This window comes from Miniopterus natalensis, chromosome 10 (genome assembly GCF_054644295.1).
Source record: "Miniopterus natalensis isolate mMinNat1 chromosome 10, mMinNat1.hap1, whole genome shotgun sequence".
NCBI classification, from domain to species: Eukaryota; Metazoa; Chordata; class Mammalia; order Chiroptera; family Miniopteridae; genus Miniopterus; species Miniopterus natalensis.
The window spans coordinates 73,704,332-73,730,847 of record NC_142090.1 but is presented as its reverse complement, the minus strand read 5'-3'; the positions used below and the strand labels follow the sequence as shown (position 1 = coordinate 73,730,847).

At 51.2% G+C, this 26,516-nt stretch overlaps 1 protein-coding gene across 2 annotated transcripts in view; it reads left to right on the top strand.

The window, feature by feature from the left end:
* Positions 1 to 3,161: 3,161 nt before the first annotated feature.
* Positions 3,162 to 26,516, top strand: part of GSDME (gasdermin E) — a 38,364-nt gene continuing 15,009 nt past the window's right edge. Inside the window, exons 1-4 of one of the 2 annotated variants that reach the window (XM_016217053.2) lie at positions 3,162 to 3,910; positions 7,925 to 8,117; positions 23,165 to 23,336; positions 24,921 to 25,041. In XM_016217053.2, coding sequence (XP_016072539.2) covers positions 3,700 to 3,910; positions 7,925 to 8,117; positions 23,165 to 23,336; positions 24,921 to 25,041 — 697 coding nt within the window. In that variant the 5' untranslated portion in view covers positions 3,162 to 3,699. The remainder of the gene's footprint in view (positions 3,911 to 7,924; positions 8,118 to 23,164; positions 23,337 to 24,920; positions 25,042 to 26,516) is intronic. The other variant, XM_016217051.2, reaches the window with a different exon arrangement.

Below are 26,516 nucleotides of genomic sequence, written 5' to 3'. Positions count from 1 at the left end.
GGCCCGGATGGGGAGGGGGCCAGGTCTCCCCGGGGTTCTCGGCGGGGGGGGGGGGGTGACATCACAGCTGCCCCCTGGCTTCCGGGGCCCTCACGTGCGCACCCCAGGTCCTCCTGGGAGCCCGCTTCCCAGCCGCACGTGAGGGGCGAGGGCTCTGGGGCGCCCCAGGAGGCGTCTGCGGGGGAGCGTGTGTCCGCACATCACGCACCCGGGGCCTTCGCGCCCGCGGGACGGGCTGATGAGCCGCAGGTGTCCCGACCCCGCCGCCCTCGGGAGGCAGGTGCGTTAAGTAACAGGGGTGTAGCCACCTGGCGGGTGTTGTGCGGCTGCAGGGAAGGTGCAACACGGAGAGCTCCCCGGGATACATTGTTACAAACGGCAAGTGCAGAACAGTGTAGACGCCTTTTTACTCATATTTGTATCAAGAAACATGAAGGTGCTCTAGCCGGTTGCTCAGTGGTTAGAGCGCCCTGGGTTTGATTCCGGCCAAGGGCGCGTTCTCTCCGTTACAGGCTCCATCCCTGCCCGGGTTGGGCGTGTGCGGGAGGCAACCAATTGATGTGTCTCTCTCTCTCTCTCTCATGTCGATCGATGTTTCTCTCTCTCTCCCTTCCACTCTGAACAGCAGTATCCCCAGGTGAAGATTAAAAACAAAACCAGGTCCTGTCCTGTTGTCCGCCACCCATCTGCTTCCTCCTGAATTCCCTCTCTTGGTAACTGGCATGTCCATCTCACCAGCCACCCCACCCCTGAGCTACCTGGAGGCCACCTTAGGGAGTGTCCTCTCTTTCTTCGCCACCCACACATCCAACCAGATTCTGGGGAAACCGCCAAACCAGCCTCTTGTCTGTCCTTCTGCCACTGACATAGTTCAGCATGTGTTTTCCATCTCTAATCCTGTTCCCTTCCAGCGGTTTCCTATTTTGCTTCCAAAAGGTGTTAAGTGACCACTCCGACCACATTGCTCCCTATGCCCGCCCCCCCATGGCTCCTGCTGGGGGGTCACTGGGGGCAGCATGGGCCTTCAGAATCTTGTTTGTCCACACAGATCCAGGGAAAAGCCCCGAGGCTGAAAAATCTACCTCTGTAAGCAGCAGAGGGCAGGGAAAGACCCAAGAAAGGCTGGCCATTGAGAGAGTTAATTCAGGGACACTTACGAGGCGCGAGATGGAGTGGGCATCTTCCGTGCCACGTGACAGATGCCAAAGGACTATATAGGACAGGGCCGTAGGGGTGGTATGGGATCGCCCCGGGTGTGGGAAAATGCCTTACATGCTTGCCCGAGTCAGGACGAGGCCTGTTCCAGGAACCCGCACCCATGGGATACAGGAGAGGCGCTGGTTGTGTCAGCAGGAAAGCAGGCCTTAGGACCGGCAGCCCCTGGGGGTTACGGGAAGCATCCTCTGCTCTGGCCCGGGGCTAGCCCGTGGGCACCGCAGTGGTCATGGCATGGGACAGCCTCTCCTCCCCAGAATTAGACCCAGGGCCCCTCACCCCGTCCTCCGCCCTTCCCCACTCTAGAACCCTGCGCTCTGGCGCAGGAGCCAACCCCAGAGCCTAAAAAGCAGCTCCAGGTCTCAAGGGAGCGGCGATGGGCATCTCAGCACACGAGGCCTCCCGCGCCTCAGGAGCCTGCTGGTCACAGGTCTGTCCTTGCGTGACGTTTCCCGCCCCCCCACCTCCTGCGAGCACCGGGCTGTTAGAACTGACGCTCCTTAGCGACAGCGTCCTCGCGGATGCCGCCTGCTTGAGGACAACTTCTGTGACCCTGTGCTTCTCTCTGGTTGGATTTAGATGCCTTTTTCTTGGTCCATTCCTTGTCGCAATCTGTGCTGATATCTAGGTAAAACTTAGCTGCTTATTTCTCCATCTGGCCACCAAACTAGGTGCTCATTAAGCAGAGAAACTGCTTTTTGTCTCTGTATCCTACGTGCTTAAATATGGTGCCTGGGCAGAGGAGGTACTTAAGAGTAATTAATGAATGATTCATTCATTAATGAGGGAACAAGTGAGTGACCCATTGCACGTAAGACCCTTATGCTTCGTACAGTGAGAGGGGAATTAGGTAGAGACGGGACCCTGAGCGTACTGTTTTTCTTCTTTGCAGCTCACAGTTTACCAGGAAGGAACTTTTTGCATGTTTTAGAATCCCTTCCTCAAATGTCCATTCTTATTGTTAATATACAAGAACAGGGTTAGGTGGCTGCACCTAAGAAGAATTTTTTTTTAAGAGAAGTAGTGATAGGTAAGAGAAATGTTTTCCAATTCCCTGGAGGAGATTCATGCGAAAGAAAGTGGGTTAAATTGGTTAACATCGAAGATTACTCCCAGCTCTCACATCCTGTGATTTAATTATCTGTGTGAGTGCCAGACACCAGGGCAAAAATACAAATAAAACACAGTTCTTGTCCATTAGACACTTTAACATTTGACCATGGATGGTTTTTTAAAAAATCTTCAGTTTGTGCTTTTTTGAGTAAGAATGCTTATGTGTGTGTGTAGACATACATATGTATTCATATATATATACACACACATATGGCTACGTGCAGTTTATGTATTATGAGTTAATAACCTTTGTTCATGTTTATACTGTAGTATTCTTAAAATTTTTTAAACTTTATCCATACAGTTTTTATAAAATATTCTAGTTCTTTGTTATAAATACTACAATACATTTTTCAGTTTTCCATTTGTCTTCCTAAAGGCCTTTCTCATTTTACAGTTGTACAAATATTTGTCTTTATTTTTTTCTGGTATTTTTATGGTTTCATTTTTTCTCAAAACAAAAATAAAAACAAAAAAACAACCACCCCTCTAATCCATTGAGAATTTGCTTTTGTGTATGGCATGAGATCGGAATCTGACTTTATTTTTTCCAGATGATTAGCCAGTGGTTCTAGCACCATTTATTGAATGGTCTATAGTTCATTCATTGAATACAGTCCTTTATATCTTCCAATGTGTCTCTTCTTTCTTCCTCCATCTGAAGAGTGACTGGGCCTTCATTTATGGGTTAAAAAGTGACAGTTAGCTATTTTCCATTTATGAATAGGGGAAACCACAGAGTGTAGAGAAAAAGCGTACTTGACTGTTTGGAGAAGTGGTCATAAGTAAGATACAAAGTGCTGTTCCTTAGGTATTTCCAGGTCTCTCCCTTCCAAATACTTGGTGTAGGAGTGTATTTCCTGATCATCATGATTGGCTGAAGCCATGTGACTCGTGCTAATAAATTGTGAGTCGACGTGATGTGTGTCAGTTTGGGGGCCAGAGCACTTAATAGTTTGTGTGAGACTTTCCAGATGACGACTGACAGTGCCCGAGATGGTGGCTGCCCCTTCGGTCTGCATCCCTGAATGACTGATGGCAAAGCTCTCCTGTCCTCCTACATTGGACACGTGGCGTGAGAAATAAACCTTTATTGTTATAAGCCGCCAAGATTTAGAGGCTGTTTGTTTCTGAAGCATAGCCTCGCCTGTCCTGACTTAGACACATATTCCCTCTCAGTATTTCAGTTTGGTTTCTTTGTCATCTACTGAACTCAAGCTAGAGGATTTTCTAGAGAGAAGGTATTTTTGCATGTATGCTGATTGATAATAGGGAGAAACCAGGTAATTTTAGGAAATAAAAAGTCACAAAATAACAACTTATTTAATTTGGGTGTCACATTATTTTCCCAGGTAATCTGGAGTTCTCAAAATGTTTGCCAAGGCAACAAGGAATTTTCTTCGAGAAGTCGATGATGGAGGCAACCTGATTGCAGTATCGAACCTGAATGACTCAGATAAGTTGCAACTTCTCAGTCTGGTGACCAAAAAAACCAGATTCTGGTGCTGGCAGAGACCCAAATACCAGTCTTTATCCGTCACCCTTGGAGATGTGCTTACGGAAGACCAATTTCTGAGTCCAGGTAGGTTTCTTTTTCTATTTTACAACTAATCCCAGAACAAAAGAGGATGATTCTTCTAGACACATGTTGTCTTGAGGGGATTATAAGGCGATACCTCATGATTTCTCCTGTTTCTTTGCCCACGGCCTTAAAAATGTCTTTTTTTCTTCAAATGGCAAAATTCTGCAGACCTGACATGAAAGGTTATAGCTTAATTTTTAAAAAAACAAATTGCAGTGTTGGGTTTGAAAGTGAGACATGCCCATTGTTGATGCTGTGATCACTCAACATAAGTGGGGTGAATATACTCCCCCCCCAAAATCTGGTTTGGTGTTGAGGCTGATGATGCCACCATCGGGAGGGTGTGAACTTTTATTGCTCATATAGTGAAGCTTTCTGGGGAGAGCATGGCAGGCTCCCAAGCTGGTCCAAAAATAGCCAGAGAGCAGGGGAAAGGAAGGAGTCAGCTTCCATTGTGATGAAGAGGTGGGGGAGGGTCCTTCTGCATGTGGCCTGGGGCTTGCAAGGTTTGAACTTCCTGCCAGTGACAATGGAGGGAGAACCTGGATTTTCTGACCAGCTTGCCCAGGTGTGTAACAGAAAGGGAAGAGAGTGGTGGGCTTGAACACTGTCAACAGTAAACATCAGGAATGGAGTCAGACTCCTTATGACAGTCGAATATTTATAAAATATTAAAACACATGAAAATAAACCAACAAAAATTCTACCAATTCTGCCATCAAGTGTTAATTCCCACCAGTTCTGGGATTATAGTCTTTTTCCCCTCTGCATCTAATTTTTTAAAAACCAAATTGGAAAATTATATTACATATAATTTTTATATACTCTTTGTTTTTCATTTAACCTGATACAAGTTTTCCTTCACAGGTTTAAATACTTTCAAATCCTGTTTTCAACAAACACATAATATTCCCTTTTGTGTTCCTACCTTACTTTGCTTAACTGTTTTAACTGAGTGCCTAATAAATCAGGCAGCAATGAACACTTTGATCTGAATTTTTGTTGTGTTTATTTCCTTTAAGCAATTGCTTTAGCATAGATTCTTAAAGACAGAATTAATGGACCGGAGGTTGGGGATTTTTGAAGGCTTGGTACTGGCCACTGCGCTACTTTTTGGAACGTGGTGATACGTGAAAGTAGCAGCAGCAGCCTTGTTGTTGTGAATCATCACCTGAGGAGGCTATTTTTTCCACTGAATTTAAGAGAGAGAGTAGGAGGGAGGGAGGGGGGGGAGAGAGAGAGGGACAGACAGACATAGATGTGAGGGAGACATTGATCGGTTGCCTCCCGCACGCGCCCCGACCGCACCGGGAACCAAACCCAGGGTGCACGGGCCAGCACTCTAACCACTGAGCCACACCAGCCTGGGCTTGTCATCAGCTCCCTAACTTCGTGAGCGCATCTCTATTGAAGGGGAGAAGAATGAGAGGAGATCATTTGCGTTGACAGGTGATCTCCAGGCTTCCCTCCAGGCCAGCTTCCAGCCAGTGCTTTCCCCACCCAGGCTCGTGATCAGAGCCGTCACGCAGCGGGCAAATGCGTGGATACTCATTTAATGTCATCTCCCCCCGCCCGGGGTTTCTGGTAGCACTTCTGTTGAGGGTCAAGAGAGAACAAACATTCACAGAATAGTCCATGAGCCCCTGAGTCCTTGGAATCTCACTGCTCTGTGCTCTTGAGGTGCCTCTTTGGTGGGGTCCTGAAAATTCACGGAGACGTGTTAAACGGGTGACATCGCTGCAGGTGAAGAAGCCTCAGACACGCTCATCACCTGCGCCCAGGGCTCACCCCTGGTCCTGGGGCCTGTTGGTATCAGGGCTCTGATGAGAGGTCCTCTGCCTTGTCGACAAGCTGATCCAGGATGCTCCCCCCACTTTGTAATTTCTTGGCACTCGCAGCGACACTGGAGCGCTTGCATTGCCCAAGGATGCAAAGGATGGAGGGGGGGACTTGTTTGTGGTCTTAGCGGTGGCCTGTTGGCTTCCTCACGCCTTCCCGTCCACCAGCGGCAGTTGATGACTCGAGGCAGAAGTGTGCACAAATGCTGCCTTTTTTGGAAGTGTGTCTAGCGTGGCTGTTTGGAATATATAGACAGTCTTGGTTGTCCTCACCTGCTGTGGGGTCCACTCTTGGGGACAGTTTCCAAGAGTGATAATAACCTGATTGAGACCAGAACCATGACCTGAAGATAGAATCTCTGTCTGTGTAGCACTCTGTACATTCGAGGACTGTCCTGTTTATTAGAAATGACACTGTTTTGGCCTAAACCCAGTGGACAGACTGAGCACCTGCTGTGTGCCAGGCTCTGTTTTACATGCTTTACATACATGGACTTGAAACAGAATCCATGTGGCAAGCCTGAGGTGCAAGGAGATGGATATGACCCAAGGGCTCTTGCTAGGAATATTAGTGATAAAATCTTGAGCTCTTAACACTGCTCTGTGCTGCTTCCTAAAGCACTCCCCAAAGTGTATTCCACAAGGTTGAACAGAAAAAGGTTTTGAATTAGGGGTATTTTCACGGGCTTCCTATTTTTGGTGGTTGTGGCGGAGATGATTCTCTACTTTGTAAATGTCAGAGACGATGAATGGTGATGATTATCACTACCCCTGGCTGAGGAATGGATTTTCTCGACTGGAGTGAGAGAAACACGGGTGCTGGGAGCAGTGAGTGGATGGAAGGAAGCCTTTCAGACTCCATGTGGATCTGAATTTTTTACGAAGTCCCACCAGGAGCCTTGGGTCAAGGAAATGGAAAACACCAAGTGTTCAGTTCCTAAGAGACTCTCAGCGTATGTCATGGAGTGATGATGACTGAGACTGTTTTTATGGTGGTATTTGGTGGGATGAAAAATCTAAGCAGTAGGAATCTGGAGACTGGCAGTTCAGGAATGAGATCATTAGATATTTATCTATAGTGTTCAGATAAGAAGGGCAGATCTCGAAGGCAATCAGGAGCAGTCACCTGCATATGACCAGGTGAGGAACGTGGCAGTTCCCAGGAGGCTTGATTGAAGCTAGGACACCAGATGGGTGGTTGCACCTTCCTTAGTGCCTGGGGCTTGTGTGTTCCAAGACAGTGATTGAGGGAGGGAGAAAGGGCATGCCCACTGGTTATCAGAAAGAGATAAGGACTTGCAGGCCTAGGCATTGAGTAACTGGGTAGAGGTCAGATACAAAGAGATAAGCCTGGGAAGGGAATTATTTGCAGGGAGATGGCAATGAAGGTCAGGAGAATGTTCTCCAAGATTGCTGGGTGGGAAGGGAAATCCCCAAAGATAAGGACAGGTGGCCAACCTGCCAGGTCCTGAGTAAGCAGGGCACTCAAGTGTGTGTCCTGGGCTGGGCCTGCTCTTTTTTTCTGTTTTTGTGTCATCTAGTCCCTTCACCCTGGAAAAGCACACATTTAAAATGTTCTATTTCTTCACCAGGATAGTGGTTAAATGAATGCTTACTTTTAACCCTTTGCGGTTGTTTGTCCACTCTTAGCCACCAAAGCTTTTTTACCGTTCCGCTCGTATGTCTGCTCTCAGCCACCACAGCAAGGAACCGTACGAATCTTAACTCTATTCATTCATGTATCAGTTCATAATTTCTCTCGTTTATCCTTCATAATCTTGCATGTTATGTATCACTGCTCTTTCAATGGAAATTAATTCCGACCAGTACGACACCCATGTCCAAATTTAATACGGCCGCAAAGGGTTAAAATATTCATTAAATTCTACAGATACTATGTGTGTACTTGCTTATACATGTGTGAATTGTGTGAACTGAAAGATGAAAAAACAAAAAAGCCCCCAGCAGAGCCCCTGGTCATGCATTCACGCCAGCTCTCAGCACCCAGGTGTGCCGGTGCCCTTTTCTTGTGCCCTTTTCTTGAGGCCACCTTTCCCTTTTGGATGCAAGCCTTATGTTTCCCACAGATCTCCATAGGATTGGAAAGCTAGGTGACCTCAGGCACAGAGGTGGCCGTATCATCATCAGATCCCCTTGCATGTCTCGTTCACTCCAGTGGTCGTGGAGTCGGACTTTGTGAAATATGAGGGCAAGTTTCAAAACCATGTGAGTGGGACCATCGAGACGGCACTGGGGAAAGTCAAGCTGAACGTTGGAGGCAAAGGCCTGGTGGAGAGTCAGTCTTCATTTGGAAACCTGAGGAAGCAGGAGGTGGACTTGCAGCAGCTCCTTGGACATGCCGTTGACAGGTAAGAATTGTGTTTGGCACTTTGCATTTTGACATCTCTCACACTTAAAGTTGGATCTTTGTTAAAACTATATGTGGTATTTGTCTTTTTCTGTCTGACTTATTTCACTTAGCGTGAAATACCCTTCTAGATCCACCCATCTTGTTGCAAATGGCAAGATTTCGTTCTTTTTAACGGCTCAGTAGTATTCCATTGTATATACGTACCACACCCGCAAGTGGACACTTAGGTTTCTTTCAGTGAACACAGGGTGCGTATGTCTTTTCTAATTAGCGTTTTGCATTTCTTCAGATAAATACTCAGAAGGGGAATTGCTGGGTCATGTGGTAGCTCCATTTTTAATTTTTTGAGGAACCTCCATACTGTGTTCCGTAGTGGCTACATGAATTTACAATCCCACAAACAGTGTATGAGGCTCCCTTTTCTCCATATCTTCACCTCAATTGTTTGTTGATTCATTGATGATAGCCTTTCTGACAGGTGTGAGGTGATATCTCATTATGAATAATTTGCATTTCCCTGATGATTAGTGATGTTGAGCATCTTTTCATATGTTCATTGGCCATCTGTATGTCCTCTGGAGAAATGTCTATTCAGGTCCTCTGCCCACTTTTAAATTGGATTGTTTGCTTTGGGGTGTTAAGTTGTATGAGCTACTTATATATTTTGGATATTAACTTCTTATCAGACGTATCGTTGGTGAAATTCTTCCATTCAGTAGGTTGTCTTCTTTTTTTTCTTTTTTTTTTTAATATATCTTTATTGATTTCAGAGAGAGGAAAGGAGAGGGAGAGAGAGAGACAGAAACAACAATAATGAGTCATTGATCAAGCCCGCAACTGGGCATGTGCCCTGACTGGGAATCAAACCCCGATCGCCTGGATCCTAGGTCGATCGATACTCAGCGGCTGAGCCACGCCCGGCCGGGCTTGTCTTTTTGTTTTTTGATGGTTTCCTTTGCTGTGCAAAACCTTTTTAGTTTGATGTAATCACATTTGTTTGTTTGTTTGTTTTTCCTTCTGTTTCCCTTGCCGGATGAGACATATCCAAAAAAAAAATCACTAAGAGAAATGTCAGAGAGTTTACTGCCTATGTTTTCTTCTAGGATTTTTATGGTTTTGGGTCTTACATTTAAGTGTTTAATCCATTTTGAGTTTATTCTTGTACATGGTGTAAGAAAGTGATCCAGTTTCATTCTTTTGTGTGTATCTGTCCAGTTTTCTCAACACCATTTATTGAATACTGTCTTTAACCCCATTGTATATTCTTGCCTCCTCTGTCAGAGATCAATGAACCATATAGGTGTGGGTTTATTTCTGGCCTCTTTATTCTGTCTGTTTATATGCCAATACCATGCTATTTTGATTACTATGGCCTTGTAGTATATAGTTTGATATCAGGTAGTGTGATACCTCCAGCTTTGTTCTTTTTTCTCAAGATTGCTGTGGCTAATCAGGATCTTTTGTGGTTCTATATAAATTCTTGGATTATTTGTTCTAGTTCTGTGAAAAAAAGCCATCGGGACTTCAAACTTATATGCATATATCCATAACCCATGGACAGACAATCGTGCGATGAAGGCCTGGGGAGGGGGTAGGAGCAGGGTGGAGGGGGTCAATGGGAAAAAAAAGGGGGACATCTGCAATACTTTCAACATTAAAGATTTTTTTAAAAAGGAAAATAAAACATTGATATTTCTATAGGGATTGCATTGAATCTGTAGATTCCTTTGGGTAGTATGAACATATTAACAAAGATTAGTCTTGCTATCCATAAACATGGTATATCTTTCCACTTATTTTTATCTCCTTCAATTTCTTTCTTTAATGTTTTATAATTTTTCAAGTACAGTTGTGGTTTTTTTTTTTGCCAGCTTGGTTAAATTTGTTTCTAGGTGTTTCTTTTTCATGTCATTGTAAATGGGATTGTTTTCTGTCTCTCTCTCTCTCCCTCTCTCCCCACCTCCCTCCTCTCTCCATCAGAAGCAATGGAAAAAATATCCTTGGGTGAAGATTAAAAAGAAAAAGAAAATGCTTTCAGCTTTTCACCATTGAGTATGATGTTAGCGGTGGGTTTGTAACATGTGGCCTTTATTATGTTGAGATATGCTCCCACTGTTCCCACTTTGCTGAGTTTTTAAATCATAAATGGAGGCTAGATTTTGTCAAATACCTTTTCTGCATCTATTGATATATACTCATGATTTGTATCCTTTTGTTTATGCGGTGTATCATGTTAATTTATTTGCAGATATTGAACAAGCGTTGCATCCTGGGAATAAATCTTAATTGCTCATAGTGTATGATCATTTTAATGTATTGCTGAATTCAGTTTACTGATATTCTGTTGAGGATTTTTGCATCTATGCTTATCAGGGATATTGGCCTGTAATTATTGTTGTTTTTTTGGGTTGTTTTTTTTTAGAAACTTTGTCTGGTTTTGATAATGCTGGCCTCATAAAATGAGCCTGGGAGCCTTCCCTCCTCTTTAACTTTTGGAATAGTTTGAGAAGGAAAGGTATTAATTCTTCTTTCAGTGTTTGGTAAAATTCACCAATGCAGCCATCTGGTCTAGGGCTTTTGTTTGTTGGGAGTTTTTTGATTACTGATTCAAGTTTGTGAGTAATCATTGGTCTTTTCAGATTTTCAGTTTCTTCCTGCTTCAGCCTTGGAAGATTGTATGTTTCTAGGAATTTATCCATTTCTTCCAGGTTGTCCACTTTGTTGGCATAGAATTTTTCATAGTATTTCCTTATAACCCTTTGTATTTCTGTGATGTTGGTTGTCACTTCTCTTTCATTTCTGATTTTATTTATTTAGGCCCTCTATTTTTCTTGATGAGTCTGGCTAAAGGTTTATCAATTTTGTTTATATTTTCAAAATACCAGCTTTTGGTTTCACTGATCTTCTGTATTGTTTGTTTTTGGACTCTATTTTGTTTACTTTCACTCTGATCTTTATTAGTTCCTTCCTTCTGCCCATTTGGGGCTTTGTTTGTTGTTCCTGTTCCAGTTCCTTTAGGTATAAGGTTAGGTTGTGTATTTGAGATTTTTCTTGTTTCTTGACATAGCCTGTATTGCTCTAAATTTCCCTCTTGGGACTGCTTTGTCTGTGTCCCATAGACTTCATGTTGTGTTTTCATTTTCATCTGTCTCTGGCATCTTGTGATGTCTCCCTGACCTCGTGGTTAGCTTATTTATTGTTAGGTAGCGTGTTATTTAGCCTCCATGTGTTTGTGCATTTTTAATTTTTCTTCTTGTAATTGGAGAAGCTCATTCTTTAGTCTGGAATTTTTGAACCGATCCTAACCTGAAGGGAGAGACTTGAGAAGCACTTTCAAAAGATGTTACTTCAGGCAAATACACACATTTTTAAAATCATAGGATTTATAAAATGCCAACAGCAAGAAGGCTCTGTCCTGTTTTTGAATATTAATATCAGAAGCAAGAAAGTCACAAAGCCCTCTGGCTCTTCTGATTAAGAAAAGAAGGTGGCAAGTGAGAGGCTTCAGGGGATGAGCTGGTTTTCAACTTTGAGATCTTGGGGGAAAACCCCACATTTATTCATTGTTTGACTTTCAGTAAATACGTTTTACCTCAGTATAACTCAAAATATAGCAGAGAAGGGGGATAGGGCGTGACAAATAGGGGCTATGATTTGAAAAAGTGGCCAGAGAAGGCATCCTGGAGAAGTTGCCATTGGAACAAAGACTTTGAGTTGGGGTGGAGTGAGCATAGGGGTATCCTGGGCAGCAGTGTTGCAGGCAGAGGCCAGTGTGGCTGGACTGGAGTAAGCCAGGCAAGAGGAAGTGAGGTCAGGGGGTAAAAGGAGTGGGTGGCAGGTGCGGTAGGACCTTGCTGGCCACTGGAAAGACTAACCCTTACTTGGAGTGAGATGGAAAGCCACTGGAAGACCTTGAGGAGGGAAGCGACGTTGTCTGACTTACATTTTAGAAGGCTTGTTCTGGCTGCTGGGTTGAGACTGGATGGGCAGAAGCAGGGAGTACAATTGGGAGGTTACTGCAATAATCCTGGCAAGAGATGATATTTCAGTTTGTACGGTAACGTAAGTGCATTTCCATGTATAATTGTATCACTCTTTTTCTTTTAAAACAGAAAATGCAAACCCAAATAACTAAGAGAAAACTCACCCATGTTTAAGTATGGGTGGCTTAACTCTTTCCAACACTCTTAGGGTTATATGAAATATAAAATACATTCACTCATGAAATGAAATCATGTTTAAAAAAATACCATTAAACTCAGGTATCAAGCATTTGGTGCACAGATTTTGTATAGACGCTGAGGATGCTTGGGCTCCTGCAGTCTTCAAATCCCATCCCCTCTCTGATAGCCTATGATGCTGCTTTTTTTTTTTATCTTCACCCGAAGATATTTTTCCATTGCTTTTTCAGAGAGAGTGGAAGGGGGAGAGAGAGAGAAAGAAACACCGATGTGAGAGAGACATCGACAGGTTGCCTCCCTCACTCGCCCCTACTGGGCCTGGGATCCAGCCTGCAACCGAGGTATGTGCCCCTTGGCCGGAATCGAACCCAGGACCCTTCAGTCCGAGGGCCAATGCTCTAACCACTGAGCCAAACCGGCCAGGGCCTGTGATGCTTAATGGAGTTGAAAGGCCATGGCTGGTATTTTGACTGTTGCCCCCTGGCACTTGCTAGGGCTCCAGGACTCCACTGAGTCAGGACTCCAGCAGGAATTTCCTTTCGGGCAGAGAACTTGAAGCTCTCTCTGGTGACATCAGGAGGGAGGGACAGCTACCTCTTTCTCTGACAGTCATGATCTTAATTTTCCTTTCTCTACCATTTTCTTCTTTGCTAGAGAGGCATTTTACTTGCCTAAGACAATACTTGGGACATATTAGAAAAATGTTTGTTTCTCTGAAGATAAAATTTAACTTGGCATCCTGCATTTTATTGGCTAAGTGTGGCAGTAAGGGGAAGAGGGACAGGAGGGCTGCCGGCCTCCAGGGGGCTCTTGTCCCCCCCTCCCCCATCTTCAGACAGCCCCTCTAGGGCTTCACCCGTTTTGCAGCTTTGCTGTTTCTCTTTCGAGAACTACAGTTTGGCAGTGCTCTCTGATCACATTTCCCGATGTAGGGTTTTCGAGCACGCTTTCGGATGCAGGTGTGGAAGGCAGTGGGAAGGGAGGAAACACTCTGATGAGAAAGAAGCCAGGGCCGGCAGTTGTAAGTGGGACACGGGGAGGGAGAGAGGGGAACGGGCATCCCCTGAGCACCTACTGTGTGCCGGGCACTTTGCAGGCGTCATCTCATTTACTCGGCGCTGTGTCCCTTTTACATTTGAGGGTCTAAGGCTCAGTGAGGAGAAGTAGCTTGTGCTCAGCCCCAGAGCTCAATTTGCGTTTTCTGGCTCCAAGGCTCCTGTTCTTTCCTCTAAATCGTGAAGTGGCTGTGAAGCCAAGAAACCGGCTGAGGAAAACAGAACTACAGCAGAGAATGTAGAGCGGCTGGTAAGACGCTGCTGCGTGGGAGTGGTGGTTAGCAATGCTGAAGTACTGCACGTCCCAGGGCTTATTTGCAGTCAGGTATTTTTATCTCGGGTCATTTAGATAAGCGGTCATCTGCACACAAGTTATTTTAGCCCTCCGCACCCAGAGTATTCTCTCTACTGTCCACGAGGTGTGTGCGCATCTCGAAAACAAACCTCGCCCGCCCTAGAAAAAAAAGCCATCCCCATGGAAGCCGTGCTAAGACACGGCACGCAATTCTCTTCTTTTTTTGAATGAAGAGGAACGTATTTATTGAGACGATTTTGTAATGATTCACTTTCGTTTTCTGTTCCTCGGATCATGTATCATGCTGTAATTCTGTGGTTTTTCCGCCCTGTCTTCCACTGCCAGCTGCCGCATGTCACTGCCTTAAGAATAAGTGCCACCCCCACCCCATCTCTGCCACCGATTTCTTGCCTCGACTCTCCTAGGGTCTGGGGAGGGTTATTCCTGGTAAAACATCTCTGCAGGCTTACTGTGTCACTTCTGCACCCGGCCCAGGCCTTCCGCTGTAGGTGAAACAGTTTGCGACAGATCATCTTCGAGGGTTTTCTCCTGGAGGATTGTCAGATGTGAGGGGTCATGTCAGCTCCTCCCTTTGTGCCCGGGGCCCTGGTACCGTGGTTTCCGTGGCCGGTGCCACTCTGTGCTTTGCTGGCTGTTGAGGGCTTGCGGTGGGTGTCAGCCACAGGCACATCCCACTCTCCTTCTTGGTCGTATTGTAAAGCACATTTTGGTAAAACTGGTTCCACTTTTCTATGAATACATGATAATTAGAAGTTTGGTTCCTTATGAAGTGACATCGTGCAAGCCATGACGGATGGCAATGATAAGCCTTCATAATTATTTAAAGTATTTAAAAATTACACTCAAAGTCTTATATCTAAATAGTTCCGAATTCCCACACACAGTGTTAAAGGCTGCTGATTGTTACGGCCCACATTTGACCTCTGACGTTATCACAGAGGCTCTCGTCAGTCCTGCTGCAACAAGCCACCAACAACTTAGGAGGATTTCAGGGCCTGTGTCTTTCTTGAAAAATCCATTCAGTGAGGTAGGAACTGGTCTTTTCCACTTGATAAATGGCCCATGGCCAGCAGACGGTTTGAAAATGATTCCATTTGTCTTTGTGTTCAACTCAGCGCTGGCCTCGTTATTTTTAATAAATAGAGTTTGTGTCTAACATTTTAAAGACCTCTGGCCACATGTACGGGGAGGACAGGAGTTTCCTGAATCTGGTTCTTTTGTTCTCTACCCCCCCTCCCCCTCCCGCTCTCTCCCCCTCCCCCTCTCTCCCCCTCTCCTCTCCCCTCCTCTCCCCCCTCTCCTCTCCCCTCCCCTCCCCCTCTCCTCTCCCCTCCTCTCCCCCCTCTCCTCTCCCCTCCCCTCCCCCTCTCCTCTCCCCTCCTCTCTCCCCCCTCTCCTCTCCCCTCCCCTCCCCCTCTCCTCTCCCCTCCTCTCTCCCCCCTCTCCCCCTCTCCCCTCCCCCCTTCCCCCTCTCCCCCTCCCCCCTCTCCCCCTCCCCTCCCCCCTCCCCCCCTCTCCCCCTCTCCTCCCCCCTCTCCTCTCCCCTCCCCCTCTCCCCCCACCCCCTCTCCCCCACCCCGCTCTGTTTCTCCTTCAGGGGCAGCCTTGACCTGAAACCAGGTGGAGGCGTCCCAGGTCTGGGGTGGGAGCAGCCGGAACCTCCTCATGCTCTCCTCTTGGGGTGGGTGGGTGGGTGGGGGTATTTTTAGGCTGATTTCAGAGTGGGAAACTTCAGGTCATTTTATAAAATGGAAACAATTGGCTGTGGAACCACAGAAGTATCAGGCATAATAGAACAAGGACTGATATACCACCTGCCTCCACTCCCAGCTTAAAAACGGTCTTTTCCTTGAAACCGGGACATAGGAGCCACGGTTTCCTGCCGTCGCTGCCCAGGACTTCGTTACTAAAGTGGCATTAGCGTCCCCACGGTGTCTGCAGGAGAGTGAAAGGAGGGCCTGTAAACAAAGCCCGCAGGGAAGCGCCTGCACGTGGCAAGTTCTCATGAACTGCAGCTGTCAGCGTGACCCTGATGATTGTTGCTCTCACTGCTAGTCCCAAACAGCCTGGTTACAACAGCGGGGCCGCCAGGGCTCCAGAAGGAAAGGTGTCTTAGCATCGGCTGGCGCAAGGTGCAGAGCTTCCCGCGAGGGAGGAAACCAAGTCCGCGGAGCCTCTGCCGGGCCATCTCCGATGCCCACCCCCGGGAGCCCGGCTCGCCCTCCAGGGGGGCAGGCAGCTGGTGGGCTCCGTCCTGAAGCCCACTGGGGAGGGACGGACTGAGCACCTCCAGGGACAGCACTGAGGCTCCGGGTCCTCCAGGGAGCAGCACCCAGCGCGGAGGCTCCGGGTCCTCCAGGGAGCAGCACCCAGCGCCGAGGCTCCGGGTCCTCCAGGGGGCAGCACCCTGGCCTCTGCGAGCTGAGTGCGACCCGACGGCAGCCGGGCCAGGGCCGCGGGAACATCAGGGAAACAGGCAGCTTCTGTCCCGGGGCTTTGTTTGTGGCGGCTGCTCCTTCAGTCCTGAGCAAGGGCGTAGGAAGCCCCGGGACCATGTCAGGCAGAGGTTAACGGCCGTGTCTGTCGTCATTGCTCTTGCGTAGGTGCCTTTCCTGAGACCTCGCAGGCCATCCCCGTCTCGGGCCGTCGCAGCCAGTGGGTTTATTGTCATTTTTTCTGAATGACTCCGCCTCCTGCTTTGGTCTCGGTTCCTGGGACTGGGAGCCGCTGGCCGCGTGTTTGACTTTCGCTGACTTTGGCCGCGCCTGTCCGCAGCGCACCACAGGCAGGGACGACCCCCGTGTGAGGCAAGGGCATCCTGGGGACTCTTTCCAGTCTTTGATCCTGGGGGTGCTTCTTGTCTTTCTGTAGAAACTGTCCTGGCCTGTGAGTTTTACTTCAGATCTGTTTGGAACGAGGTGGGATTTAAGTCCTAAGGAGAGACATTGGGGTGCCGTTATCTTCAGGGTGACAGACATTCTCCTATTTCATCACGTCCAAGGCATCGTGTGTTGTAAGATGCTCCGCATTTTATGCGCCACTAAGAACACTGCCAATCAAACCGCGTCACCGTCAATTTTAAAACTTCCTCATCTCAGAGATGTTACGATGTGAAGAAAGAAAAAAAATGTATGTTTTAGAATTGACGGGACACGGTGTACAAAGCTGGACAGGCTGGGATGCGTCGGGTGAGCAAACGTTAATTCCACCTGGGCTTTTCACGGCGACGGACACAGGGCCTGTCCCATCCCTGGCGCCCCGCCTTCTCTCCGACCCGCTTCTGTGCCCGCTCCCTCGGAGGTGCTGGCCTGGGAGGCATCTCAGTCGGGAATCTGAGTGTCGGACGGGGCTCCGGCCTCCCGGTGTCCCCTGCGCTCAGCCTCGCACCCGCTGGGTCTTCCTGGGTCTTCCCAGCCTCCCTCCCGCCAGCTCCGGGTGCTGGCCTCCACCGGCTCTCACCCGATGTCCGGGGGCCTCCACCGGCTCTCCCCCCGCCAGTGAATTCTCCACACGCAGCCAATCAGGTCATGTCACCGCCGGGCTTATGCCCACTGCGCCCTCCACTGTCGCAGGACACCACCGTCCTGCTCGACAACACCCCGCTTTTGCTCCTCAGCTTTATTTCTCACCACTCTCCCCTCGCACCCTCTAGGCCCGTCCTCTGAACTTATTTCGGTTCCTGGGACGACCGTCCGGGGCTCTTTCTCACCTCCAAGCCTTGCCTGAAGGTTCCTCCTGTCCACTCAGACACAGGACACACACAGACTCCCCCGCTCTGCCTCCCCCCGGCCAGTTCCTCAGAGGAGCCCCCACTGCCTTCGGAAACCGCATCACCCCAAGATTTCCGTCTTGGGACACCAGCCACACTGTGACGAGTGTTGTCACTGCCTGACCGCGTGCCTGCACCCTCCTGGAACGCCCTCTTGTTCGCGGCTGGGCCTGCACAGTGCCTGCCGCATGGCTCACGGTCACCTTGCATCTCAGGAGCCTGAAATGCAGAAGTTAATCCGTCGCCTGGACTCAGGGTTCCCGCCCAGGGCCACAGAACGCAGGGTTTCCAGTCCGTCTCCGGTGCAGAGCTCGGAGAGGCCGCTGTCCCAGGGCCCCTGCGTGACTCGCCCTGCGCATCCGCTCCTTGGTTGGTCTTTCAGACCTGCTGCATCTCGCCAGCTGGAGGCAGTTAACTGCTCCGCCGGGAAGGGCAAAAGTCCGTAACTGCTCAGGCTTTTCCCCTCTCTGGCTGCCTCGTGGTGTGGGGGTGGATGGGGCATTCTACAGACCATTAGTGAACAGAGGTGGGTGGTCATGTGGTTAGCATAGTGCCCTGACTTTGATTTTTTCAGGCCATGTGGAATCCTGAAGTCACAGCCCAGAGAGAGAGAGAGAGAGGCTTTTCTCACTCTATTCAAATGGAGGCCCCAGGGGCCTAGTTCAGGTTTCTAGAGATTTCCTGCCCCTAGCTCTGGCTCCAGCTGAGCATCTCTCGCGTGTGGGAAGTTTCTTTCAGGGCTGAAATGGAGACTCTGGGTCTGTGGGGAGGAGCCAGCCCCCGGGTGGCTGCTCCAGTTCCGAGAGGATCTGCTGCCAGTCTCCGGGGAGCTCTCGCAGGAAGACTGAGCAGAAGGTCTCCTTGTTTGTTAACAAGCTTGTATTGAGTACCTTCTGTATGCAGGGCCCAGGGGAGGCCCAGGAGGGAGAGGGAAGCCAGAAAGATACAGGGCTTCGGGGATGGACGCGCTCGGCTGCATTCCCAGCCTGGTCCTTATTAGCTGTGTGCCTTTGGGTCCCTGGTTATGAGTCCTCTCTGTTTTGTGTCTCTCTGTGAAATAGAGGTGACAGTAACTTTATGAACCAGTTAGGGCGTCTTTAGTTGCAAAGAGCATCTGTAATCGTCTTACAGATGTAGGAAAACAGCTGCGGGTGGGCGAGTGACCCTTAACCTATGTTAATGACGGGTGGTTAATTCAGCCGCTCAGCGGAGCCCCCCTGTGGCAGCTTTCATCGCATTGCTGGTCTTAGCAGCCCAGTTCTTTTGGTCCCCAAATGGGCACATTGAAGACAAGGCAGAAAAGGGGTCTGTCTCTTCCTTGTGCCTCTTTTTAAAAGAGAAAAGACTCCTCCTGGGAACCCCGAACAGACTTTTCCTCATCAGATCACCACGGATGCCCCATCTTACCCCAGCCACTGCTATGAACAAGTTGAGTCTGGGGACAACTGGGGTTGTCCCCGGAGACTCGCCCGTGTGTCTGGGTGCACCCCCTCCATCCCTTACCCTAGGTCCAAAACCTAAGCTAAGTCTCGGGGTAGGAGGCCAGTGGCCCATGGCACCCAGGGGTGTCAGAGCCTCCAGGTCGCTCGTGCTCCGTGTGGCGCCTGTAGGAACAGCAGGCACGTTTGAGGACTACTTTCCTCTCTTTCCCTCTCAAGGAGCCTACAGACATTAAAGGGGGAAGGATTGTCCTCCTGGAGGGGTAAGCAGGCAGATGGAGGCAGGCATCTACATTTCAGAATTTTAGGAGGCAGCTGCCCCAAATTAAACTCTAGTCACTGCTTGTGGGTGTTTCGCCGCATCTGTAGATTGAACCGGTTGGCTTTCCAAAGAGAAGCAGACTTTGCAGCGTAAGGAAATGTCAGGAGAGCACAGCGGAGTTTGCAGGCAGCGTGCACAGGCTAGTCTGAGCAGCCTCTCTAATTTGTCCACTCCGCAGCTGGTCCTTTCACTACCGTGTCAGCCAGTAAATCAAAACCCTTCGGAGAAATGCCCAAGTTCCTAAAGCTTTAATCAGTTTCTGTGGGTTAGTAATTCTTGCTTAATTCTCTCACAGTAGCAGGCCAGCCACCACCTCTGTTCTGGGGAGACGTTGCTCCCAGCTCCTGCAATCTGGCACCGTCTCTTTCGAGTGCATCTGTGCCCCGTGTCTCTCGCTATTGGTTTTTAGAGCAGCGTCGTTGAAAGAGCACGGGTCCCAGAGTCAGAAGATGTGTGTCCTGATTTTTGCCACTAATGTGCATGTGATTCAGGCCAGTGTGTCATCTCTGAGGGGCACAGTGTCTGTTTCTCAGCGCAGGCATTGGATTAGATGTGGGCGATCAGGACCACGTCCCTCCAGACCTGGGCAAACACTGCGAATCAATCACGGCTTTCCTGCCCCTCTCTGCCTCCCTCCGAGACTCAGTCTTAGGATCCTTAGCGATGGCGGATGGATCGATCAGAGAGGGTACTCATGATGAAGCTGGTTTTCCATTTCAGGACTCGTACTCCCTGGGGCCCCTGTAGTTTTATCATTTCTCTGCAGCAGGCTGGACTAGTCCTCCAGGACAGGTTATTACCAACGGCTGGTACACAGCAGGGCCTTGCCACAGGGACTGCCTCACTGAGACATCCCCAGCAGCCAGCCATGGCCTGGCACGTAGTAGGACTGAGTTATCTGGGGGGTTGAATGATGAATTTTGGGTGGGGTCTGCATGAAAAGCACGTCTCTAGGAGGGACCTGGGGCTGCATTTCTGTGCTGGAAGAGAGAGCGGCTTCCCTTTCTTTGGAGTATTGTTAGTTTTCAGAGTCTTCTCTGAGTTCCTTCTCTGTGAGTTTGCATTTCAGCTTTCAAAGCCTGAGAAGGAGAGAGAACGGAAATGAAAGCCTCAGTGGGAATGGAGGCAGCTTTGTTGGGGCTGGGCCTGGGGAGCTTTCACGTGCTTTAGGAGAGGAAACTCTCCTCCTGCTGGCGCCCTGGCCCACAGCCTGCTCCCCGCAGCCTCCGGGCTCTGAGCCCAGCTTCCCTGCCACCGTCCCTCCTGCTGCTTCCCTGCAGCCCCTCCTGGCCCCGGGCCCAGGATGCGCCTCATGAAGCACCCTGACAGTTGTGGCCGTGTCTTTGACCAGCCCGGAGAGAGAGATCTTGATTTGGTTTTCCTGCCAATAGTGGAAGGAGAGAAACATTTGCAGATGGGTCTGGTGTGGGGCACTTTATGCAAAACCTCGCTAAAATCAGCCTCTTAGCCGATTCTCATTTTACAGATGTGCAAACTGAGGCTCAGAAACAGGAGGTGGTAACCCGGCGAGTAGGAGGGAAAGCTGGGAGCCACCTCCAGGCTGGTGGCAGGTGTCTAACCCGGCCCTGCCTTTAGGGTTCCTGTGATAACTCTCACCCACCAGCTGGGTGGACAGCATAGTCTTAGTTAAGGGTACTCCGTCTTCCAGGAGCTAAGAGTCCAAAGAACTTTTAAAATTAACCTTTTTTTTTTTTTTTTTTTGAATAACTGATCTGTTAGCATGGTTTTAATGTCAAAAGGTCAGTAGAGAAAGGTTGAAAGCCTCCTGCCCCCGATCTCTCAGCGGTCTCGCTCCCCTCCCAAGAGGCACCCACTGTTAGTAGTTTCTTGTGTCTCTTTCTAAAGACATGGCGTGTGTGTGGTTCCGTGATTCTTAGGAGGGCCCAGGAGAGACGGAGCGAGTCAGGGCCGCCCAGGGAAGAGTTCTGTAAAAGCACGAGGAAGGGGTGAGGGGACCAGGCAGGTAAGGGTGTTCTGAAGACCGTTGGCAGAGGACTTGGGTAGGAAGCCTCCTTCCAGCCCCCAGCTGGGCAGGTGAGACCCTCACCTGTGGGGACAGACGGAGCAGTCAGTCCAACGAGCTCCCTAGGGATGGTCCAAGTCCTCGGCTGGCCACAGGGCGCCCTCCTCGCCCGGGGAGGGCGCCAGCAGGGGTGGGGGCTGTGCGGCTGGGCGGGGGTTTGTGAAATACCAGCCTGGCCGACTTCTCAGCTGTGTGACTTCGGTACCCGTCTTCACCCTCTCTGGGCCTCCTTGCTCATCTAGGAAACCCCAAATCTAGGGTTTTAAACTTTTTCGTTACCCTCTTAAGTCTGAAGCAGCCATGGACCTCTTTAAATGCAAACATCTTTTATATGATAAATGTAAATGAATCACAGTGAAATATGGTGGGTTTTCCCACTCAGGGGACCCAGGGGAGTCCCGTTGCAAATGATTCCTGCTCTGGGGAGGCCAGAGCCAGGGCGTGGCTCCCACAGGTGGTCTGGGCCCTGGCACTGCTTGGGGTCGGGCGGCGTGGACTGGGGCAGGATTCGGGGAAGAATCCCCTCCGGAGATTGCTTTGCTGAGCCAGGACAGTCCACCTCCCTGACAGGGTCCCCTCTGTCTCTATGGGGTCTCCTCTCCTAACTGAAGGTGAGTAGGTCTGTGCAGAATTCAGTTTCCAAAAGGTGGCAGCAGTGTCCCAGGAAAGGGAATCCCAGCCACCTGGTGAGAAGTGCTGGCAGGGTCCCGGCCGCCTGCCTTCCCAGCCCAGGAGAGCGGTTCTCAGGGGGCCTCTCCCCAGGGCTCCCTGCAGTCCCGGGGTCCTTCCTGAGGCCTGGAGGGTCTGCCTGCCTGAAGCAGGGAGGGGGGCGGGGGACCCTCCACAGCGTGTGGTTAAGGACGGTGCTGAGCTTTCAGGGTAACTAACCGTGGAATGTTTTATTTTTTAATCCTCACTTGAGGATATTTTTTCCATTGCTTTTCCAAGAGAGTGGTGGAAAGGGGAGAGAGAGACATCGACGTGAGAGACACATCAGCTGGTGGCCTCCTGCCCGCACCCTGACCAGGGCCGGAGACGGAGCCTGCGACTGAGGGCACACGCCCTCGGCCGGAATCGAACCCAGGACCCTTCAGTCTGCCGGCAGCCTCTCTAACCCCTGGGCCAAACTGGCCGGGCCGTTTAAACAGCCCAGAATGAGCCCGCGAGTGTCCTGGTGCCGGGGCCCACTCTGACTGGGGCTCTTCCTGCCCACTTCACACGCTCAGAACGCGGAGTGAAGTCTCCGGAGAGGCGATTTCATCGTTTGCCCCGAGCGTGACATCCTGGCCTGCAGATGGACGTTCAGCTTGTTCTTGAAATTCCCCGAGTCGCTGCGTGGGAGCCCGGGGCCCGCTGGCTGGCCTTGGGCAGGCCGTGCCTAACCGGCCTCAGTTTCCCCACCTGTAAAATGGTGTAAACCCCTTTGTAAGAGACTATACACCCTCCTGGGACACGGGCTAAGAGGCTCCTTTTTCATCCGAGTGCGGTTTCATCGCTGCTGCACTGCCGGGAGGAGCTGGCCGCGTCCCCCCCGGCCATTGTCTGTCCTGGGCCCCCACTGCCACGTCTGTGGTCCCTCAGCCTCTGATTAAATGACCGAGTGGAGAGTCCCCAGGTGTAAGGCGGGCCGGCTGTGGACCTGCAGGGGCTAGATTTCTTTTCCTCCTTGGCAGCCCGCTCTGCTTCTGAGAGGCCCCCTCCCTCCGGCGTCCAGCCTGTCCCCGGAGGCCTGGCAGCGCCCGGGTGGCCCTGGGGAGCCCAGTTTGTGCCTCGCTGGGTGAACCACCCCTCCTCTCATCGCCAGGAAATGAAGGACGCAGGCTGTCACCTGTTCACTCCGGCTGCCAGCTGTGAGAGGAGGAAATTCACGCTGTGCCCGCGTCCCCCGAGGCCACTCACAGCCATTTTTTCTTTTGCAGGAAGATCAACCTGAAAAGCCCTGTGCTGCAGCAGGTGCTGGAGCAGCGGAACGAGGCCCTGTGTGTCCTGACGCAGAAGATAGTGACGACGCAGAAGTGTGTGATATCCGAGCACGTCCAGATCGAGGAGAAGCTGGGAGGCATGGTGGGGATCCAGACCAAGACGGTGCAGGTGCGCGGGCCCGGCCTCGGCAGCCTCTCTGGTTCCAGCCGTGAGGACCTTCCCGGGGTCCTCCCTGGGTGGTGTCCTCATTCATCAGCACCCTGTGTAGCAACCTAACAGAAATCCCACTACACTTGGCTTAAGCGAGAAAGAATTTATTGACGCCTGTAATGGAAACGATCAGGGGTGAGCTGGCTTCAGTCCCTGCTGGATCCAGGGCACGGAGGACGCTGTGAGCTGCTTCCCTGGGAGTGGGTTCCCTCGGGCAGCGTCTCTCCTGGTGCAGTAGCTCCAGGCTTTCACCCCGCCTGCTGCGACCCCAGGGAGAGCGCTTCCGGGCTGGATCTCACCCCACCGCCCTCGGTCGCCCACTCCTGAAGTGGACCCAAGGCCAGGGCAGTGGGACTCGCAGATGGGCCATGCCAGGCACATTCCCCAAAGAAAATGGGTCAGACGGGCACAGGCCAGGCCAAATGCACAGATCACCCCCAGAGTCCCTTGGAGTCAGGAGTCTCAAAATCACAGCTCTGGGATTAGCTGCCTCAAATCGTTTGCAGATTGAGTTAGGGAAGGGAAGGATCTGTACATCCGTCTGTCTGTAGGCACAAACAGATGCTCCTGGGTCACATCAGAGACAGTCTTACCAAGCTGACCCGGAGCCGGCGCTGAAGTTCAGGGGAACAGAAGGCCGTCTACCCCAGGCTGTTTCCCCTCCAGCTTGTCATGGTGCCTGATACTCGATTCTTGAGACTGACTTGTTGGGGTAGCTTTTGGCCCTTGCTGAGGACCCAGGAAAGTTGTGTTTGGAAGGCGGTGGAGCTACAGATCTGGAGCCGGGCTCGCTGGGGCGCACAGGCTGGGTGGCTCGACGGCAGCGGCGAGGGATGTGCCCGGTGGCAGGTGGCTCCCGCTGGCCCTGCCAATGTTTCTGCCCACGGTGACCCCACCAGAGGCCCAAAGCCCGCCTGGGAGTCAGGAGGCCGGCTGCCATCCCGCCCTGACCAGGGTCAGGTTGCTCAGAAGCGTCTCCGATCTCCAGGGTCCGCGCGTCAGATGGACTCTGGTCTCCCTCCGCCGGGCCGCGGCGGGAAGGCGGCCTGTTTGTAACCGTGTCTGAGGGAGAGCGCGCTGTGCCTGGCTCTGGGCGCTTGCTGCCCGGCTGTCTTGTCCCGGCCTCTGCCGCGGCCTCCCCGGTCTCTCAGCACAGGGTGCCCCCCGCAGGGCCTGGAGTGGCGCCCTGGGAGCTCTCAGCTCAGCTCCCCTCAGGCTTTGGTGCTGGTCAAGGTTTTCGTTGGGATTTCACAGCCGTTCCCGTAATCCTCCGTGGGAAAGGGCGCGTCATGGTCTCATTACCGCCTGTACTCATCCCGTAGACGAACTTCGCTGTGTCCCGAATCCTGGAGTCTCGCTTTCGTGCCCCCGGGTTGGCCACTGGCTGGGGAACATGCACCACGAGGCGAACGGGGGAAATGCTCGCCTCTGCGGCCGGCTCCCCCTTCCCGCTCCCTCGTGGGCATCTGCGGGCGGCCCCGGGGGAGGCAGAGGCGCCCAGGGGAGCCTGAGCGCACAGGTCAGAGCCCGCTCTGCCCACAGGTGTCGGCCACGGAGGACGGGACCGTGGTCCGGGACAGCAGCGTGGTGCTGGAGATCCCGGCTTCCACCACCATCGCCTACGGTGTCATCGAGCTGTACGTGAAACGGGACGGCCAGTTTGGTGAGTGCCGCCTCCTGCCGGGGAGGAGCCCCCGCTGAGGGACACGCCATCTCAGCTGGGCCACACGCCTGGTAGAGGACCCCCTGCCGCCTTGGGGATGGTGACACGAGAGAGCCTGAGCGTCTGGGGCTGTCCCGTGACAAGGACACACGTGGGCTGCACCGGGGGCCTGCGGGGTGGTTTCACCAGCAGGACACGGGGCTGAGAAGTGTCCTCTGCGGCCAGACAGACGGGGGAGCAGCCCCATTGCCAGGCTGTCCGGTGAGGTCTCAGGCCAGCTGTCGGACCTTGCTGGGACCTGCCCGACTCTGGGAGGGGAAAGACCCCCCACGGGGCTGCGAGAGGACTGAAAAGATGAGGCATGTGGAGTGCCTGGCACAGTGGCCATTTATTAAGCACCCCACCTCAGCTATTAGTGTCACCATCATCGTCATTTCACCTCCCTCCCCCAATACGGAGCCAAAAACGCTGCTCTCGACCTTGCTCTGCTGGTCACCAGTGTGCCTGGAGCTGGCCGGTCCCGGCCATTGCACCGCTTGAAAACCGGGCTTTGGTTTAGCGCGTCCGCTGCTCTCGGGCGCGCACGGCCCGCCCCCACGCTCTGAGATGCTGAGCCCAAGAAAACGGTTTGCTTCTTGGGGACGTGAATGAATACACGGCACATCAGTTACTGTTGACCTTTTTAGGTATGGTGATATATTTATAAAAAAGGGTCTATTTTAGAGCTTTATACGGACGTCTTCACGGTGAGACGGTAACGTCTGCAGTTTGCTTCAGAAATAACCTGGGTGGAGGGGAAGGTGGGGGTGGGTAGAGGTGAGGAGCAGCGGTCAGAGCGGGTTGGCGGGGCGTGGAGGGAGGCTCGTCGTATCCCCGTTCGCGTGCAGTTTCACGTCTTCGCAGGGAAAAGGCTTGAGAAGTGTGCCGTAGTCGGCCCTGCGTGCGACCGCTGCTGTCGCCTGCACCTCCCCTGGGTGGTTTCTGGCGGGTGGTGAGGACGGGTTCCGGAAAAGTCAGTCTTGTGGGAGCCAGCCTTCTGGGCTCACTGGGACCACACGTGTTAAACCCCGTGAGGGGACAACTCCAGGCGCTCGGAGCACCGACTGTCCTGTGGGACAGTGGCCAAGCTCCTGGGCGTGTGAGCACCCGCAGGAGGCACAGAGCAGCCCCAGAGCCTCCCTCTCCGGTTTCACACACGGAGCAGCCTGCGGTCCAGGCAGGTGGCCGAAAGGGAAGGTGTCAGTTTGAAGAAGTTGGTCTAGGGCGGTAAGACCAGGACACGTGCAATACCAGGACACCAAGAATTGTGGCCTACGTCGTTTAGACCCTGGTTCCAAATTTGTCATCCTGGGCATGTTTATTATATTCTCTTTGAAAACCGCTGGTCTACTGAACAAACGGCATTAAGATGGTAAGTTTTGTTATCAGTATGTGATCAGCCCTGATAAGCATGTACCCGAATGTGCTTCCAGCAG